General features: G+C 41.7%; 1 protein-coding gene and 1 long non-coding RNA gene across 5 annotated transcripts in view; one reads left to right on the forward strand and one right to left on the reverse strand.

Moving 5' to 3' along the window:
* LOC126536016 (uncharacterized) overlaps positions 1-6,222 on the reverse strand; it is an 83,033-nt gene extending 76,811 nt beyond the window's left edge. For 3 of the 4 annotated variants that reach the window (XM_055073483.2, XM_055073485.2, XM_055073486.2), the window contains exons 1-4: positions 6,134-6,222; positions 3,325-3,491; positions 1,061-1,206; positions 631-750 (exon numbers count right to left, since the gene is read on the reverse strand). In XM_055073483.2, the coding sequence (XP_054929458.1) occupies positions 631-750; positions 1,061-1,126 (186 nt within the window). In that variant the 5' untranslated portion in view covers positions 1,127-1,206; positions 3,325-3,491; positions 6,134-6,222. The other variant, XM_055073484.2, reaches the window with a different exon arrangement.
* Positions 6,223-6,333: 111 nt separating this feature from the next.
* On the forward strand, positions 6,334-10,123 carry LOC129386123 (uncharacterized). Its single transcript, XR_011893802.1, has 2 exons — positions 6,334-6,612; positions 8,322-10,123. It is a non-coding gene; the product is annotated as an uncharacterized lncRNA (long non-coding RNA).
* Positions 10,124-20,000: the final 9,877 nt, after the last annotated feature.

A 20,000-nucleotide genomic window follows, 5' to 3' on the forward strand; every position in this document is an offset into this window, starting at 1 on the left:
TGGGATTTCCTGTGCTAAAGACCATGATCCACTTATGAGGCATGTTGTCGTGGTGGACTCTGGATTAATTTTGACCACCTGGAGTATTTCATCATACGGTGTACCTAAATCTAAGTACACAAGCGTTTTATTTCACTCTGCTCGAAATTCAGTCACCGCAACGGCGATTAAACCATGACCTTGAGCTCAGTAGTGCAGTTCTGTAGCCTCCAGGGTACCACGGCGCATAACTAAATATGATCACGGTAAGCCCTAACCAGAAACAATTCTAAGAGCAGCTACAGTTTAAACGGTTCGCTAACACATTACACTCTTATGAAAACTAAGTCGAGAATTTTGGCAACTATGTCTCGAGCAGGTAAGTATTACATTTTACTGTATAAACTATTTTACTGTACAAGCTTCTATACCAGCTGTATCAAATTTTAATGCAAACATAGTTCAGTTTTTATTTAATGCGGTATCCATCGCAACACAGTGCCCTTGTTTCACTGTTCCTTCAAGCTCATGCTTTGTTAAACCAGATTACGTAGTAAAGAAATTTTTTTGTGCAGAGATAGAAAGATAAAAAAGGTAGCACTAGCGCACAATCTAGTAGTTACAACAGTGCACCGCCCCCTTCATCCTTACCCTGCTTTCCATGTGCCTAAACTTGCACGACTTCTTCATGCAATTGCCTTCCTTCCAGGCTGGACACACCGTTTCTGTGCCCAGAGCTGCTTCGCAGTGCCGGAAGGGACAGTCATCCCCCTGCAACAACACAAAGCAATTAATCTCAAGTCCGTGAAAAAGTTTCTAGAAACAGGCTACAGCTGTTCCTTTTAACAACCACCAATGCGTACTGATAAGATACAATTATTAGAACCCTTTGATGAATTCTTATTAGAAAGCCTTACCAGGTGTAACTGCGTTTCTTACAAAACAGACCATGCCACTAGTTCAGCTTTTAACTGCGCTTCTGACAGACTTGCTTCCCACAATGGTGACGCAACGAAAAAGGATGGTGTGAACAAGGCTAAACACCTCTTTGCAAAATGTGGTGGTAAAGTAATTGGCTCACCTTGGTGCACGTCGAGTAAAAGTAAAAGTAGCAGTCATCATTCTTTCTATCATGGTTGGCAGCCATCACTTTTGCTTGGCGCTACCTTGGGCTGTTGTTAGGTTCTAGCTGTGGTGTAGTTTCGATTCTGCTGCCTTGCTCCTTTCCTGCCAGTAAAAAGGTGACATTTTAAATCATCTTGCGTAAAGGTTAACACTTTCAGACATACACAAGCTACATGAACAGCTGTGACTACCAACTGCACTTGGTGTGTTTTCTAGAGTGATTGCAGGGCTGAGATAGGCCTGCACAATGCCATAATTTTAGAGCTCGTTGATCACACTCTGCGATGCTGCCTTGCCTGTTCTTGGAATGGCACTGATTTGACAATAAAATGATGCTCATGTTTGGGCTAACTACGACATCAATGCCACTATCCCTTCAAGAAGTCAACAGAAAATACAGCAGGGTTGGTCGACAAGGCAGAATCGTGAATGGCCCCCTGGGTAAATATACATTCAAGTGGCGTCATCATTCTCATTTTACTCCACAGCTGAGAATTGGTTTTGCATGGTCACACAAGCACAATGCGATTGAGGTTCGTCAGAACCAGTATGTCTAAGACTCGCCATGTTGCTTGGAACCAAATGCCACACAACATGCCTGCAAGCCACCCAAAAAGTTTGTTAAATGCTTATCAACCGTAACCATTGCTCTCCGCTGGCACTACTGAGGGTACCTTATAGCATATATAATTACCAGTCTTACAAGTCTCAAAGTACTGCATCACAGAGAGCACTTCAACAGTTGTCCGCATTTTAGTGCATTTGTGCATGCACAGCTTCATGACGCAGCATGCTAACCAATGTGTAAACCTATGCAACTGGTGACGGTGGTACAGTGGTAAGGCTACGAAATGACTTTCTGACTGCGTCCATCAGCGTCAGTGATGTGCCCAAGGAGAGCCCAAGTTCACTGAACAATTTAGACACCTTGGTTGCACCACTGGCACAACATGACAAGGCACCTTGTCATGTGGTGGTCTTGCAACACAAGCACATAGAAGCAGAAAAAGAAAAAAAAAAGCACTCCAGAACGGATTTAAGCATCTCCATCTTGTCAATTTCAACTAATACCTCTGTCACACGAGCATGCAAAAACTCTTTTACGTAAGCGTCCTCTTACCTACTTGAAAGACTTTTTAATGAAAAGGCATTCCACAACAGACACGCGGCACTGACAATCTCTTTTTAATGTTTCCTTCTGGACACGCTACCAAAAGCGTGGCGCTGGCATGTGAAACTAAATAGGGCAAATTAAAGTGATCTATCTCGAAATATAAGTGGAAAGTTGTTGTATTGCACATTTTTCAAATAGGTTTAACAACACCAGATTAAGAAACGTTATGGCAAAGATTTATTCTCGTACTTTAAAGAGAGTTTGCAGGACTAGCAAAGTGCACAAGTTTGCCTGGCAACATTGGGCTTCTTTTATCACACTGGCTGCAGCATTCCCACTATAGGGTGCTTTTTGCGTGCGCCCAGGGCTGTTTCGTCAACGGCATTGGCCATCGATCCTCACAATGCTGCTCGCGATTTTTCTCGTCTGTGAGGCGCACGTCTGTAAGTGTCATCACAGGACATCCGCAACCCATTCGACCTGCTTACGAGAGTACAGAAGAAAATGAGCATTACTGGGTTTACTGCACCTTCTGCAAGACAATCATTTTTTACGATGAGCCTAGGCAACAGAGAAATACGTGCTTGCTTTTTTTTTAATATATAATAGTTGCTGGCACTCACTGATTTCGAGGCTACTCCTTTTTGGCCGTAAGAGAGATCAACGAATTCAGTTTCCAGAAAAGACCGCTTCTGAAAAAGATCGCTCCTTATCATGTGTCTGCGGGCGAAACTCCTTTTCGGGAGAAGTCTTTTTGTTCAAAAGACTCTCGAGTGTCCGTGTGACAGGGGTATAGAGTAGTCACCAGGCACACACTATTGCAATCTGCTTAGACACACTGAAGGGGGAAGGGGGTGGCAGGATGTTCCTTTCAAAACAACACCACACTTCATGCAATGCCTGCATTAATAATTACCCTTGTCCAGGTGACACAGGCATTATGACAAATATAGATGGCCCTAGACACCTAATTCACCTGATCAGATTCTATAAATATCAACTCCGACAGTGATCCCATATAGAATAAAGGACAGGCAGAAGTAATAAGGAACAAGACATTATCATATGCACCATGATCAACATGTGACAATGCGAAGACTACTTACTTGACAGGAAGTGCCTTTCTTTGGTGAGTGTGTGTGTCTTGTGTGCCTACGACAACGTTCAGCAGGAGCTGCCGAGTGCTTACAGGTCAATACCGACAAAGCACAGCGGGTGACGTGGGCACGGCAGTTGGCCGGGCATCCTAGTTACTGCCAAGAGACATAACGGCCTGCGCACAAAGAAAAAGAAGTGTTCCCAGTTCACAGACACGTGTGTGCAAGCTGACAGCAGAAATGACTGCAGTCAAAGGGAAGGGTGGGTTTGATGAGTTCCAAGACACCTTGCTACAGCTGCAGAGGTGACAATGCATACAACAGAATGCAGGTGTATTGTAGTAACTGAGGCATACTGCATGTATTCAAAGTGTGCTCAGTGTGCAAACAAAAATGACCTGGAGTAGCCTGTTGCATCCACAGTACTGCATAGTGCCAGATGTCGAGGGTAAGAGCTACTGCTTCCCAGTTCCTCAAAGCAGTGTGGAGAGCAAACCATTAGACACCTCACGATCAGCTTTTGATATGTCAAGTGGAGATTTTACGAAGTGCACACAACACATATGTATGGCTGTCAGGTAGTGGTCATGGTTGAAGAAAAACCAGTTCATCAAGAAAGGCTAGTTCAACTAAGAGTTAATGAGCTCGCATCCCAACAGCCCAATTGTGCTGCATAGCAACTCAATCATTCATTCATTCATTCAACAAACCTCCCCATGAGGCACCAAACCAATGTCATGTCACCTTGAACTCCTTACCTGCCGATGACGAGGTAACTCTCCATCACAATAAGCTCCTTCTGTTACTGATGACGAGTTCACTTGTGAATTTCTGGCCATATTTTGCACATGTATTTGTGTTCAATTTCTTGTAATTTCGACAACAAAGTGACACGCAATTACTTTTGCCAATTTTTTTCTTTATCATTCTAAACAACTTGTAGGAATTTGTCAAGGCAGTTAAAACGTTTAATGCAAAAGTCGTCCGCGAGCATAAATTCCAAGAAGCGCCAGCTTTCAACATCTTTCAATAATCGAGGTTTCCCTGGAGAGAGGGCTATGATGCACGCTGCAGTCATTAGTTTCGACCAGCTGAAGTACTTAAACGTACAACTAAAGGTAAACGAGTTTTTCTAATTCCGCACACATCAGAACGTGGTCGCCGCGTTTCACAACCGAACACGTGGTCTCCTGCTAGGCAGCAAAGCGACACGGTCGCTTCCCTACCGCAAGGGGTGCTCTTCACCTAGTTTTAATGAAAATGAGCGTATACACCCGCACGCTGCGCCGCCTTACCCATAAATAGCCGCGCGCCAATGCTTATATCTTCATTGTGATCAAGGGACCCGTACGGGGCCCGAAACGTCTGTTCTTTTTCTTTCTTTTATTCTTGGCGAGTGCACGTTTTCTTGGCACCATCACCTAGTTTTCGAGCACAAGTTCATACTAATGCGCTTAGGCTGGTAAGCAAATCCTTTTTAATCATGCCTCTGCAATAAAATTGGACTTGGTTCAGGTGGACAAACCGATATCCACCTTGGCACAATGCTAGACGTCCACGAGATAAACCTCGAATTAAACACGCGCATGCTTTATCAAATGTGGAGATAGCTTGCAGCCGACAATTTACTCCGTGGAAATATACGCGAGTGAAAATGAAAACAAACCAACTGTGTCAATAAAAAACTAATACTTCGGATGTCATACATTCAAGCAAATAGCGTTTCGAATTTGCAACAGATGCCCACGTGCAGGCTTGGAACACAGAAACAAACCAAAGGAGTGGTGGCTAGCCTAGCAGTTTCGTCAGGAACAGAATTCTAGAAAAGTCAGTGCAGCAGCAAGTCAGTATGGGACTGCAACTTCCGCGAACCAATGTGCGGCTGTGAAAACGAAAGCTGCGCTTGCGCAATCAAGCACGGACCTCAGACATCCTCAGAACTAAAGGAGACGTGCGAACGCGCACTAATGAAAGGCGTTTCTGCCCTGTCAGTGCAGCGCTTCAGGAAAAATACAACGGGGGTGCTATTCTTGTACTACAATGAACTGGTGTTGAGTGGGCTCGCGACATTAACGTCAAGAGGGCGCCGAAGAGAGGCGTGGTGGAAAGCTGCGGGACAGCGTCGAACTGCTGGCTCTGTCGCAATGAAACTGCGCCGGAAATCACAGCTAGGAGCATGCAAATGCAAATCGCGTTCCTTGCAAAGCTTGTCTAGATGCGCCGAAAGGAAGCGCCCGTTCGGCGCCGAATTTCGGTACGGCGACGATGTGGCGTCATTCAATCCGAGTAGTGAAGGGAAAGGTCACTACCTCGGAATGCCCACACCAGCCGGCGTCATTTGCGTGCGGTGCGCAACAGTCTACACGACAGCGGCAGTAGCGCAAACGTAGTTTGTGAAACTCGAGCGTCGGGGAGGGAATTAGGTGCAGATGTTTTCGTCAACCACACGGTGAAAAAAAATATAAAGAACTGGAGGGTTCTGTCTGGCGCTTCTCTGTGGCAGTTTCAATCATTCGCGAAGCCGAAATGTAAACCCATAAACCTTTCTGTCAAATTGGCACCAGCCTTGAAGGAACGCAACATTTGCTCTCGTTCTATTTGAGGCAAGCGAGGATTGGAAGCAATCACAAAATCAACACGTTTTCAGCTTAGGCTTAACACGGGACCTGGAAAGGCACACACTGCTCTTATACGAGTGCAGAGAACTCACATCGTCGGGGAGCATCGGCGGCACATATTAAATTAACTCCGGGTGACCACAAATGATAAATTACTAAAAGCAATGGTATGAAACGGGAAAGTAATCTTCGGAACTTACTTGCTCAAGATGGCACAGTTGAAGAGCAAGAACTAGGAGCAACAAAAATAGATGGCGCTGTCGGACGACGAGCGAGCTGGAAATTAGGAAGTGGACTGGTCGTTTCCCTTTTGTTTTCGACTGCAAAAGCGAAAACGCTGCCCGGGGAAGCAGACTGCGTAATTTTTGATGGAACACACACGATTCAAATATTGAATGAAATAAAATGTATCTTTGCCATCGCCCAAATTACTCAGAACGTCAGGCTGGTCAGGCGAAGACAACTTGCAACCGAAAGATAAGCTCAATCACATTAATAGCCATCATCGCCATCGCGATTAAATCATTGTAGTAATCTTGTGGTTGTCCGTGTGTTCTCTACAGCATAGAGTGCTGTACAGTAAACTATGACAGTAAATATGTGTTCGCTGTGCGCGATTGACAGCAGCATGGAGAAAAGAAATAAACTCCCTGGACAGCAGAATGTCGAGCGTGCGCCCGTGCGTGGCCGTCCGACTTTGCGTTTACGACTCTGCTTGCGTGAAAGTGAAACTGTTCGCGCGAGCGGCTGTGTGATAACGATTGTTCTTGGTCACATCACTGATGATTATCGTTTGTCTCGTGTCCTTGTCGCAAAGAGTTGTGCTTTATATTTTTCCATCGATCACGCTTGTTCTGCGTGCTCTGGCAGACCACGTGTGGTGGAAACAGTTCAGTTTCCTCGATGACCGTTTTTGAACTTGCCTTATGCCCGCGGTTGTGAAGCTTTATTTGTTCACATTCCCGATTTGGGGGCAGACACACTGTTAAAGGAAAGTGGCTAATGTGAGAATGGCAAAAATGTTTGGTTACTACTAACGTTGTGTTTCGTTTTCTTCTATGCGATTGTTTTTAGGCGTTGTCACTCGAAGAACTTGGATTGATTAAAATAATTGCCATTCAGGCTAAAGAAGAGCCCAAAACAACGCCACATAAATATGTTCATGTTCCATCATTTCTTTGTGTGCCGTTTCCTTGCACTATTCATGAAAACGAACGCATATGCTGCAGCTGTATGCCTGTACGGAGCTACATCACTATTAAAGTAAATGTGCACGTCTGCGTGTAACTTGACCTCAAAGGCATATATCGAGCAATTTAAAGTTATGTATACTGACACCGTAATTTCTGTCGGCATTGATTTGTAATAAATGTGATCTGTGCAAAGCATTCTACCTAACAGAACAAGTACGCAACAGTAGGGTAAACATTATAACCTTTCTGAAGATGTACCTGTGGCTTAGAGGTCCGATTACAGAAACGTAATTCACATAAGCCAAAATAAGGCTCTATTATGAAAGTTAATTGTTAGGTGAGTTGATGCAAGGATGTGAGAATGAAAGTAACAACTACTTAATGCCTTTCAAAATGGGTATCAACCTTTCAGGTGACAGCTTATAAGATGTTGAAATGTAATTGTATGTTTACTTCTACTAGAGTGCTTTGTTTTCTCTATATGCATAGTTTTATCAGTCTACTGGGACCATGGAGTATGTGAATCTTATCCTTGGTGAAGATATCACTAGTGGGTGCAGGCTTAATCATGGTACTTTCACCTAGAGAGGGAATAATGGGAAGTACATGCATGCATTGGCTCATTTCAGCTGATGGCTTAACATGTAATATGACTATGGCTCAGTAAATTACCTTTTGGCAACAACAAAACTGCTATGATACATTATTAAAACACTGTATTATACTTTGCATGCAAAGTATTTTACACCTGGTAGATTGTTGGAAGGTTGCAAGCTTTTTCTCAGCAAATGAAAGAGCACAAAAAATTGCAACACATGTAGTTTCATGCACTGCATGGCAATTGTGAGCTGACAAAAGGCGCTCAGAGCGTAGGGATTGAATTCGTAGCATAGCACGTGAATCAACAATCGTCAATCTGAAGTGTGTGCTTCCTCTGAGTCACTGCAGTGCCAGTTAATAAGTTTTTATAAACTCGTATTACTGGGACATTGGCACACTCTAGACTATCTGACACCTGGAATGAAGAACCACATATAAACAGTGCTTGTGTGTATATATATATATATATATTTTTGTTCATTTTCTCTATCTTCATTGAGCACTTGTACTTATGTGTGAAATAATAGGAGCTTTTATGAAACTTTGCAAATACAACACATGGAAGTGATATCTTTTTTTCTGCTGCTTTCTGCAGGAGGCCCACCACTCCCTCTTGTTCGCAGTGGTCACCACATGGGTGGGAAAAGCCAGCATACTTTTGCCTGTAATTTTTGCGAGTACCGTACGCCAAAGTGGGCTGTCATGCTGAACCATCGGCGCACACACACAGGGGAGCGACCGTTTACCTGCCACCTATGCCCCGGACGGTTTACTCAGAAGGCCTGCCTGATGCGCCATGTGCGCACACATACAGGAGAGAAGCCTTACAAGTGCCGTATCTGTGGTCTTGCCTTCTTCAGAGGCTACACACGAGACAGACATGAGTACAGCCATCTAAGTGCATGATTTGATGAGTACTTGTGGATGACGCAATGCCAAGAAAAAGTGTAAAAAAGGCAAGTCAGTGGCATTTAAATCTTAAAGATGCATTGCATGAAGAAGAAGAATGCATTTTCAGTCTTTGTGAATGCAGCTGCATAAACTCAAAAGGGTGGGGTGGGGATAGGTAGGGGGAAGGGGGAATAGTTTACAGACAACACAACACCAAGTAGGAGAGCAGCATACGAATTACAAGTGATTCCAAAGATGCACCTTTTTGATACTTGAACTGTATTTACTGTGTTCATGGGTGTCGCCTTTAGATTCTTAAAAGATTATTCACTGTGACAGCACTGTATAATTTGGCATGTGTTTATGGCTGGTAGAAAACCAGAGTGCAGAAGCTAAATAAAGATAGTGTTTTTTGGAAATCGATTGTATTTACTGTGCCGTTTTATAAACAGCCTTAATAAACTTGGAAAGAAGTGATTAAGCTTTCTTCTAAAAAAGAGAAGAGCATGGAGAAGGTGATGAAGGTACTTGTGATTTTCCTTTTGCAAAGCTGCGGCTGTAAATTGAGAGTAGCATTGCATAGTTATTGAAGTGGAAAAATGTTTTAGGTTTCGACAGAATTATGTGATAAAAAGTTCATCAAAATGGTGCTACAACCTGTGCCCCGCTGCTCATGCCTACCTTTCATTGTAGCGTTTAAAAAAAGGTACCAGTAATAAAAGGAAAAACCTGGCATTTGCATTGGGCTAATTATTTTATTGTATATATTTTATTTGGGCAGAACATTACAAGGTTTGCCCGCACCTTTAATCAGAACTATTTAGGCAGGGTAACCATGGACTTCTGCGCATTGCACTGTTCCAGCCATACTGTATGTAGGTGACGTCGTATGTCTGTGGTCACCACAGGAAATTGGGCTTGTCTTCCAGAGATGAGGGTGTGGAGAGTCAACCTCGCTGCATATGAGTGGAGGGCCTAAGCGACACTGTTTGCAAGTCACCTACAACCTACTAAGCCATTATATGCCATTCACATGGCCTTTCTCAGCATTGAATTGAGTTGAGCTTTATTTTCAGCAGGTTGCCGGAGTGCATACGCATGGAGATATAATGGAGGTGAATGGACAAAAATAAAGTTCTAATTTATTACACTGTAGTACAGTGCAACTTTATACATATGCATACATGCACCCAGCAATTGTTAAAACACTGTGAGCAAATCAAAACAGACTGAAATGTATCGACATATTGAGACATACTGACATTGGCTACATGAATACATGGTGTAGTCCTTTCTTTCATTATATCTTTGCAATGTCAGATTATTGTTTCACAAGAATTGTATTCAGTGTTGAGGGATTTTGTTTTTCTTAATGAGGGGAGCACTTGATTACATTCAATTGTTTTGGTTTATGTATATTTGTACTGTTATTTTCTTATTCAGCCACTTCGTCCAGCCTATGTTTTGCCTAGACATTTATTAAATAGCACCACAGTATGGCCCACATGAGGATGTGTATGGTTATGCAGCCCAGTGCTCGATGGGTTTTGAGGTTCCTCGTCTAAACCTTCTGAGTACTATCAGGATTGCTACAACTACATGGTTCTGTTAGGTATGTGGTTGCTCGTTCTATTGTTTCCTCTATACTTTTAAGAAAAGCTGTGACTGCTTAAGTATAAGAATGCTGACAAGACGGTGTTAATGGTTATGTTGTTCCTGGTCCCAAGCAAACTTTTTTGTTGGAAGGCTTTTACTTTGGAACAAAAGTCAGATAGCTACTAGCACTGCTGTGTAGCACTCGGAAGCATTGCATACAAAACAGCCCACTTTCACCTCTTCTACATGTATGCACATATTATCTTGCATGTACCGTTAGATTAGACACATCTGTCTGTATTTTATGTAGCACAGCCTGCTTTGTATCTGTTTTTATCTCTGTGCGGATATTACCTCAACTCTGTATAATTATCATTTTTGTGCCTGCACATCTCTGACCACATTGCGACCTCGTATGTTTTTTCAGCTCATTGGCACTTGATGTGTAATTAGAGTCCGTCATTTTTGGGTTCTCTATATATTGAAATTTGGGGGGTGAAAATTGGGTGTTATGTTTAACGAGAAAAACGGGAGAAATCTGGGGTTTTGTTATCCGACAGCAAAACAGGGGAGACATTGGGAGTTTTGTTGTCTGGCATTCGAGAATTCAGGAAGTCTTCAGTAACTTTTACATACAATTCACATACGCAATAGTTCATCTTTGGACGCAAACATTCTATTTAAACAAGCACAATCACTCGCAGAAATTTGTAATGACAAAGAGATCAGCCCCAAATCATGGGACGAACTCATTTCTACCAATCCTCATTGTCAGGCATTATTATTACATTTAGAAGAAACCACATTAACAAAAACAATATATAAAGAAGGCTGTGGAAATCCTTTCATTGCTTTTTTCTCTGCATTTATTAATCGGTATGATTATCAAACACATTCGGAACATTTCTGTGTCCATCCTAGGGGCGGGACCTGCTGGGCCTTTAGTTTTTGTCTGTTGTCATCCTGTTTTACCAGTTCCCAAGATAACCTCTCGCAACAAAAGTAATAGATTACCAAGTATACGAAACAGCCACCTTCTTTAATGTTTGGGTAAACATACTCCTAATGCCACAGCTGCTACTCGCAAAGCAACATCAGCACTGCATTAATGCGCTTCCCAGTGCATTACCACCATTTATATGTATGCAATGTGCAGAAAATGTGGTGCAATGCTCCATTGTCATATTCCTGTAAGCACGGCTACTAAAAGGTTACAAGCCTTCATTCATAGGCTCAAGGCTCGGAGGTGCTGAATATACTATATTTTTATACATGTATGCCGGCTTTTGTTTGAGTATCAAGCAAAAATGAGGCATATGTTATATTTGTATAATAATAATATTATTAATCTTGTATATCTTGACCACCCTTTAACAAAAGGTGGGCAGCATTCATCACTTTTGTAATACCTGCATTGCTTATCATTCTTTACAAAAAGGCAAACTTTGTGGAGAGAGAGAGAGATGAAGAGGAAAGGCAGGGAGGTTAACCAAATATCAGTCTCCGGTTTGCTACCCTACACTGGGGATGGGAGATAGGGTTAGAAAGAGGAAAAAGGAAAAAAAAACACGCACACACGGAGACACACATACGCAAAAGGTGTTCCGGTTATAGACGTTCACAAAGTTCACAAAGGCCGGTAGATCGCAAAAAGTGCAATAGTGCTTGCACGGCCTTCTTCTGTGACGTTAGGTCCTTTCAATGGTGTAAAATTCTTTTTTCCGATAACGGTTGGTTGTCCAGCTTGTCAAGTTTGTGGCGAAGGCGTTCCCTCTGTGGACGTTACTGTGGGCAGGCGCACAAAATATGGTCAATCGATTCTTCATGGCCACAGTGGTCACAGGTTGCAGTGTCGGTCATGTCTATGCGGAATAAATCGGGTTTAAACCAATTTGCAGAAATGTTCTTTGAAGTGAAATATTGGAAGTTATTGGATTTTACCTGAAAATGAAGGACCCTATGTACATCTCAGTCATTGGGTTCATTGGGTTGTGGTGCATTAAAAGCATGAGCAGTAAAACATGAACTATGTTTGTTGCCTGCCACATTGAAGCATTGAAAGAAATCTCAAGCAAAAGAAGGTATTGCAGAAAAATATTGATTGAATGTGTGATCCTTTGTAGCTGTTTGCCTGCTACAGGCATGACAGTTAACATTGTGCTGTACTTTTTGTTGTTGTTGTTGTTGTTGTTGTTGTTGTTGTTGTTGTTGTTGTTGTTGTTGTTGCCTTTTGATCAATGAATCAAAACACAATCAAACTAATGCAAGGGCTATTGTAATTTTCAGTCCATTGTAACATTGCCATAGCAAGAAGGAGTACTGTCTTGAGAAAACTACATTCTGTGGTGCAATTACATGTTTGCATTTGCTGGAGCTACATTTATAAACATAGTTCCACATAATGCAAGCCATTTGTAGACCTGCTTTGACAAGTTACGTCTGAGAGAAAACAGCACATCTTTTGATGACAACACTGTTGGCATTGTGAAATTGAGCATCTTGTCTAATCAAAGAAGCAATGACTGCTAAAACAGACAACCTTGCACTTTTGCAGAAACTCGCCAGCAAGTCAATGTAGTTACAGCATTGAGTTCAACTTTCATAGGCCAAGCCTCAATGAAGGAAATTTGCTATTGTACTCAAAATTGTGGCTTAATCTAGTATTGCCAGCAAAGGATAAAACCATTAGCACAGGCTATGCTAAAGCATTGAGAGAATTAACCATAGCAAAGCTTCTGTGCAGTGTCGGGCTGGAATCACGTGTGTGCCTTTGACTGAGTGATAACTTCAAACGGCAGGAAGCATTCATTTGAATACATTGCATGTACACTGTTAAAACAATAAGGAATAAATGTGACCCACGGCACGGACGAATGAAATTGCACTCAATATCTCAAACGTGAGAATCAACACAAAGCATGCCCCATTAGCATGGCCAGAGACTGAGATAGTGTTGAGCAGTGTAGCTGTTGGAGAGGAAAAGTGGGCAGCCCAGTGGAACTTGCTGAGCCTTCACCCATGGCTGTCATATGAGAACTGTGCAGTGATGTCATCCAAATTGCACATTTCATATTGTTCATTTGGGGAAGTATGGTAATCGCTGGAAGCCAATTTTGACAGCACCTTTTGTTGAAGTTTTACTTCTTGAGACTCCCAAATGTGCCAAAGGATGGCAAATATCGGAAAAAATAAAAGTGGCAGTCTTCAATTCATATGCTGCTTGGCATTGCTTGTAGAAGAATTGCTAAGTTTTATTTATTATTAATATTATTATTATTAAATTTATTTGTTTTCTTTAGCACATAAATAGTAGTTCTTAAAATGTGAAAACAATAATTGTTAAGTTAAAGAGAAATGTGATAACAAATGCAATGTGGTCAGTGATTTAAGTTATGCTCTAGGACAGTTTTACTTCAGGTAGCACACAAAATTGCATGCACTCTTGTGTGCAGGTTCGCAAATTCTGCATGTAAGTGTAGTGACAAACTACTATCGCTGTGTGTTTCTGCTGCAGGAGAACCACAGTATTCTCAGGATCAGGACCAACCTTGCACCCTGAGCTTTGCCTGTACCTTCTGTGGGTACCGCTCAAGCATATTGGACCAGGTAGTTGAGCACCAACAGATGCACACAGATGAGCGGCCATTCGCCTGCCACCTTTGTCCGGCAAAGTTCACTGAGAAGAAGAACCTGACACGCCACTTACGCTCGCATACGGGTGAAAAGCCATACAAGTGTAGCATCTGCAACATGGCTTTTTCCAGGTCCTGCAGCCGGCAAAAACACGAGCGCAGTCACGTCAAAGGGCGATCCAAAAGATGCTACAAGAGCGAATATCGAGAAGACAGCAACGAAGTGGAGCACGAATATTGCTGAAAAAGCACTCCCTGAAGAAGTGGCTCGTATTTTCTGTGCCTATGAATGCAAACAGTTGCACCGAATGCCCTTTCCAATTTCTTGTAAATACTCAAAGCTTAAACTTTCCGTATTACATAAATAATGATCAGGTGTCTTGTGGATCATTATACAAGTACCTAGGTGTTAACTTCACACCAAACATTTCCTAGGCTTCGCATCTAACCAACATCTGTGCTAATACTTTCAAATAATTGGGATATCTTCGTCACAATTTTCGTAACTTGCTATCTAATATCTGCAGAATGGTGTTACTGTCATTTGTTCACCCTCAACTTGTGTTTGCATCCTCAATCTAGTCCCCTCATCATAACTAATTAATCAACACAGTAGAAGCCATTCAGAATGGAGCCAATAAATTAATCTCCTGCAGTTACAATTAAAAATCAAGCATAAACCTAATATCAAACTTAATATTTCGCTTTGTAGATTACACATTTACCATGACCTTGCACTTTTTTCGTTGCTTCGTAAATATATTTGCCATATCAAACCCCACCTCTTACCACCTGCACCTTTACCTTCATTTTCACTGCAGCTTAACACTTACCTCGGCTTTACCCATCTTTTTGGTGACTTGGAGGCCTTAATTACACAGCAATTGCACATGCTAATTTCCTTGCAGAAGGTCCTTTTCAGTAGCACTGTCGAACACTAAAACAAAGAAAAATTCCACAAGCTCACAAACATGCATTGTTTATCTTAACCCCTCCCTCACCGTGTGATTTTACTCTGTGTGACTTGCCTGTAGAATCTTAAAGCGTTTTACAAGTGCTTAAAATTGTTCCTTGCATTAGGATATGAGACTTAGCTTTCAAGGTTCTGCCTAAACATCTTTTTTTTTGGTGGGGGGGGGGGGGGTCATTTAGTTTGTATACCTTTTTGGATGTTGCGTCTTTGCTGCCTTGTTTGCTAACTGCAACAGGAATAATTAAATGTCCCTTACATTTCACCTTCCTAATAAGTTTCTCAGTCATTAATTTTTCTTTCCGTGATGCCTCCCTTGCTAATTACCCCGACACCTGCCTATGAATCATTTTCAAAGGAATGAATAAATAAAAATATCCTATGCCACACTGGTGAAAAAGTGCACAACTAATGTTCCCAAAGAAGCGACTTTTAGGGAGTTCATTGCATTTGCATGCACTGCGCTCTTTGAATATGCAACCCATTCGATTGCTGAACTTAGAAACGAGTGTCCAGTAGGTAGATGTATAGCACTTAAATACACATAATGTTCTGTTGAAGCTGCGTGAGCGGGCACTCGAATTCAGTGCAGTTGGCACACTGCATTGGACAACCACTTAAATATGAGACGTAACAAAGGAAACAGAGCTAGGCAGAAACATGAAAGAGTGGATTTCCTGGCATCTCGGCATGCTACTTCAGATGAAAATGATGATTAGCGTGTTTCTGTGGGTTCCTTTCTGCTGGCTGTCATGGCCGTATTTTGACAGAAGCTGAGGGAAACAATCTATACGTACCACATTTTGAATGCATGTTAAAGAACACTCCTCATTATAGCACCTCTCATCGCCCCATCAATTAGTCATTTAAGACGATTGCAAATGAGAGTTTGAAAAACAAAATAGGTAATAAGCTGTACGTAGTTTTTTTTTTCCCCAAGTACCCTAAAGACCTATACAGGCATTACATAGGGGTGTTACAATAAATCAGTGATAGTTAGAGTACACACATTTAAACAGATAATGCATGTTAAAATAAAAAGAACACAAGCAAAAAAAAGTTGTAAACGCAGTACAATGACACATCCTAAACTAAACCTTGAAGACTTATATGGCCATTAACATGGGTGTGACAAAAAATCAAGGTTGCTTAGGGCAGATAATTCAAATGGAAATGGTTGATAAAATAGGCACACAATTTAGCAGATATCGCATGTTGCATTAAAAGAACACAACCAGAAAAAAAATTTCATGCAGTACAAGGAACTCGGTGTTAACCTAAAACAAAGCCATGCGCACAAGAAACATCTAAATATGGTGTAAAGAAGTAAAGCAAGAAAAGGAGCACAAGAACACACTGATGTCTTGAACAAATGAGCAGGAAAGTCCTACGTGTGTACATTAAAATGGTGTTTTAGTTTCGCTAGGAATTCATCATGACTTCAAGTTGATATGATTTCATTTGGTAACATATTACAGTGATATATCACGAGAAAGAGGGGGGAGTGACTCAAGAGGTTAGTGTGTGCAAGAATGGACTGCACTTAAAAGGGATGATCAAGGCACGTGACAATATGATGTGTGGGCCTGATGTGGCGTGCGCTGAAAGATGACCTGCAGTGCTAAAGCTTGTGAAAATGTGAAAGAAGTTCTAGCAGTCTTTTACTTTCAAGTAAGGGCAGATTTAGAGATAGTTTAATGTTAGTGATGCAAGACGTTGGAGAGCAATTTTTCGTAATGAAGCGGGCTGCTTCCTTCTGGACTGACTCGAGCTTGTTGATGAGGTACGACTGATGCAGATTCCAAATAAATGTTCATAACAGTTATAGCGGTTGTGATTTGAAGGTGACATGAAATGGTTGGAATGAACTTGTGCATAGGTTCAACACTGCATGTGAGTGTGACTTCGAACTCCCATCAAAATTGGTGATGCCTTCTGCAGGAGGACCATTCCATTTTCTTCACCAAGATCGCCTTAACAGCTGGAATAACTATAATTATGCTTGTGCATTCTGTTGTATTGGTCATGCAAGTGGGTGCACCTGCTATAATGCCAGCAGCGGCATAGGAGGAGCAATCGTATCCTCACTGCCACAGTTTTGTGCGGTTTGCACAGAAGTGTAAGCTGACTTGCACACCGTGTGCACCCACACATAGGCGAAGAGTTGTTCAAGCATTGTGTCTGTGGCATTTACTTTTGGCCTGTGCCTGAGACAGTTGCAATGTGGGCCATAAGAGCAGACGATTCCATGTTTATTTGTGTTCAAGGGGCAATCAAAAAGAAGAAATAAAGGAGAAGTATACTTTCTAACTCAAAAGCACTCTTCCTAATTCAATGGCCTCAATTCTTTCTACATTAAACTATGGAAGAAATGGCCAGTGTCATAACAGCTGGAGGATTTCAGTCAGTTACGAACAGTGGAAATCCAAGGGAGAAAAGAAATTACAATGCATTTCAAGGATTACAGAAATATAGTATGCTTCTTGAAAAAAAAGTATTATTCCATGAAACACCGAGAGAACTACAGAACGTCTAACATACTTCTTCAACTATAATAAGCAATGCATCTAAAGGAAGTCTCAGTTTAAGCGTTTATTGATGTACGCTTCCTGCAAAACTCCTTTAGCTGTGTTAATTGCGATTATTAGAAGTCTAGAAAACTTGAAGCACATTTATGAGAACTTTTGAGACGTTTATGTCCATTTGCAAATAAATTCAACATCAGTAATCACAATTAATTTATATCTGAACTAACAACAAAATGCATTTATGCGATCATAAAGAAAAGTAACTGGGCTAAAAGAAATAGTCCATTACGGCAGGGTTTGACCTCCAGACCTCGCATTTCCAAATCTGACACCATGTCAGCTCCATGGAATCGGGGGGAATACTGGGAACATCTTGTGCAGTTGAACGAAGGTATGCATCACTGCACATGCTATGTGCAGGGAGTCTGGCATTTCATGTACTTGCAGCCATATGTGACCGCAAAAGAATGGTTGCCCAATTCCTCGTAGGATGACTAAACATTGGACATATAAGTGTAATGTGCAGTGAAAATGGGGCGTGTAACATGAAATACAAGATGAACACTTCTCTTTTGTCTTGACGAATCCTGCGTGCCCTTTTTGCAGTGCAGATCGCATAATGCAATATCAACTGTAGTCCATCGGCCTGTTCTGCTCAGGTACATATGTTACAAGGATTGCCAGCAAATGAGCAGTCTCTACACATATATCTATATGGAGAATGGCTTAAGAGTTCACTTCTGTGCATAGTCTTCGCATGGATTCTTGTTTCATAGCTAGAAGTCACCGAACGAAAATGAAAATGTTGGAAATATGTAGTAGTCGGAATGGTTTGTAGAGCCACTCATTTGGAGTGTCAGGCACTGCAAGAATGCTACGGTTGGAGTGAACAGTTTGCATCTTTCAATGCGTGGTACGAGTACATTTTACTGTATAAAATGAACAGCTCCTCGCATTGTCATCATCATCATCAGCCTATTTTATGTGCGCTGCAGGATGACGGCCTCTCTTTGCAATCTCCAAATACCCTTGTCGTGCGCCAACCAATTCCAACTTGTACTTGCGAATTTCCTAATTTCATCGCCCCACCTATCGTCTTCTGCCGTCCTCGACTGCGCTTCCCTTCTCTTGGCACCCATTCTGTAACTCTAATGGACCACCAGTTATCTAACCTACACATTACGTGGCCTGCCCAGCTCCATTTTTTTCTCTTAATATCAATTGGAATATCGACTATTCCTGTTTGCTCTCTGATCCACACCGCTCTCTTCCTGTCTCTTAACATTACGGCTAACATTCTTCGTTCCATCGCTCTTTACGCGATCCTCAACTTGCTCTCGAGCTCCAAGTTCCTGTGCCATATGTTAGCACTGGTAGAATGCATTAATTGTACACCTTTCTTTTCAATGATATTGGTAAGTTTTTCAGGATCTGGCTATGCCTGCTATATGCACACTAACCCATTTTTATTCTACTGTAAATTTCCTTCTCATGATCAAGGTCCCCTGTGAGTAATTGACCTAGGTAAATGTACGCCTTCACAAACTCTACCGGCTGATTGGCGATTCTGAACTCTTGTTCCCTTGCCAGCCTATTGAGCATTACCTTTGTCTTCTGCATAATAATCTTCAACCCATTCTTACACTTTCTCTGTTAAGGTCCTCAATCATTTGTTGCAACATGTCCACAGTGTTGCTGAAGAGGACAATGTCATCTGCAAACTGAAGGTTGCTGAGATATTCACCATTGATTATTGTCACTCCTAAACCTTCCCAGTTTAATAGCTTGAATAATTCTTCCAAGCATGAAGTGAATAGCATTAGAGAGATTGTGTCTACTTCCCTGACGCATTTCTTTATAGGTCTTTCTCTACTTGTGGAGAATCAAGGTAGTTGTGGAATCTTTGTAGATATTTTTGAAGATATTCACATATGCCTCCTGTAGCCCTTGATTACGTAATGTCTCTATGACTGCTGGTATTTCTACGAATCAAATTCCTTTCTGTTTTCTATGAAAGCCACATAGAGAGGTTGATTGTACTCTGCAGATTTCTCGATTACCTGATTGATGACATGGATGTGACACATTGTAGAGCATCCCTTCCTGAAGCCTGCCTGTTTGAAGTGAAACTGAAGTGACACTTGACAATAAATAGTTGCAGCGAAGCAAGCATATTATTTCAATTCAATAAAGAATTCGGCTTTCACCATTACACATTAGCAGACAAGTGAAAATGTACAAAATTACGTGCTTATAATTTTAATTGTTTGGTTACCGCCTTATTTAGTTAACAGGGAAAGTTTGAACTACGAACTATATTTGCAGCCTCGCGGAGAAACAGTGGCTGGCGCTTATGAATGCGTGGGCGGGGCTTCATTGCCGACTTGAGTTGTATCCGACTATAGTAAGAAAATTATGGGCCTATGCAAGTGCAAGTTCAATGATAAATTATTGAAGTTGAAGCTTAATAATGGCAGGTTGTTTAAATGAAGTTTCACTTACTGGCTTGGCCCATGGCTACAGTAGGACTCAAAGCAGGTATGCGTAGAAATTTCCCAATAAGAACGTATGCTGTCTGGTGATAAACTTGCAAAAAGTGCAATAACGTACTGTAAAAGCGTAACATTGAGAGTATAACTAAAAAAAAAAAAATTAAT

The sequence above is a fragment of the Dermacentor andersoni genome, chromosome 4, assembly GCF_023375885.2.
Source record: "Dermacentor andersoni chromosome 4, qqDerAnde1_hic_scaffold, whole genome shotgun sequence".
In the NCBI taxonomy this organism is placed as follows: Eukaryota; Metazoa; Arthropoda; class Arachnida; order Ixodida; family Ixodidae; genus Dermacentor; species Dermacentor andersoni.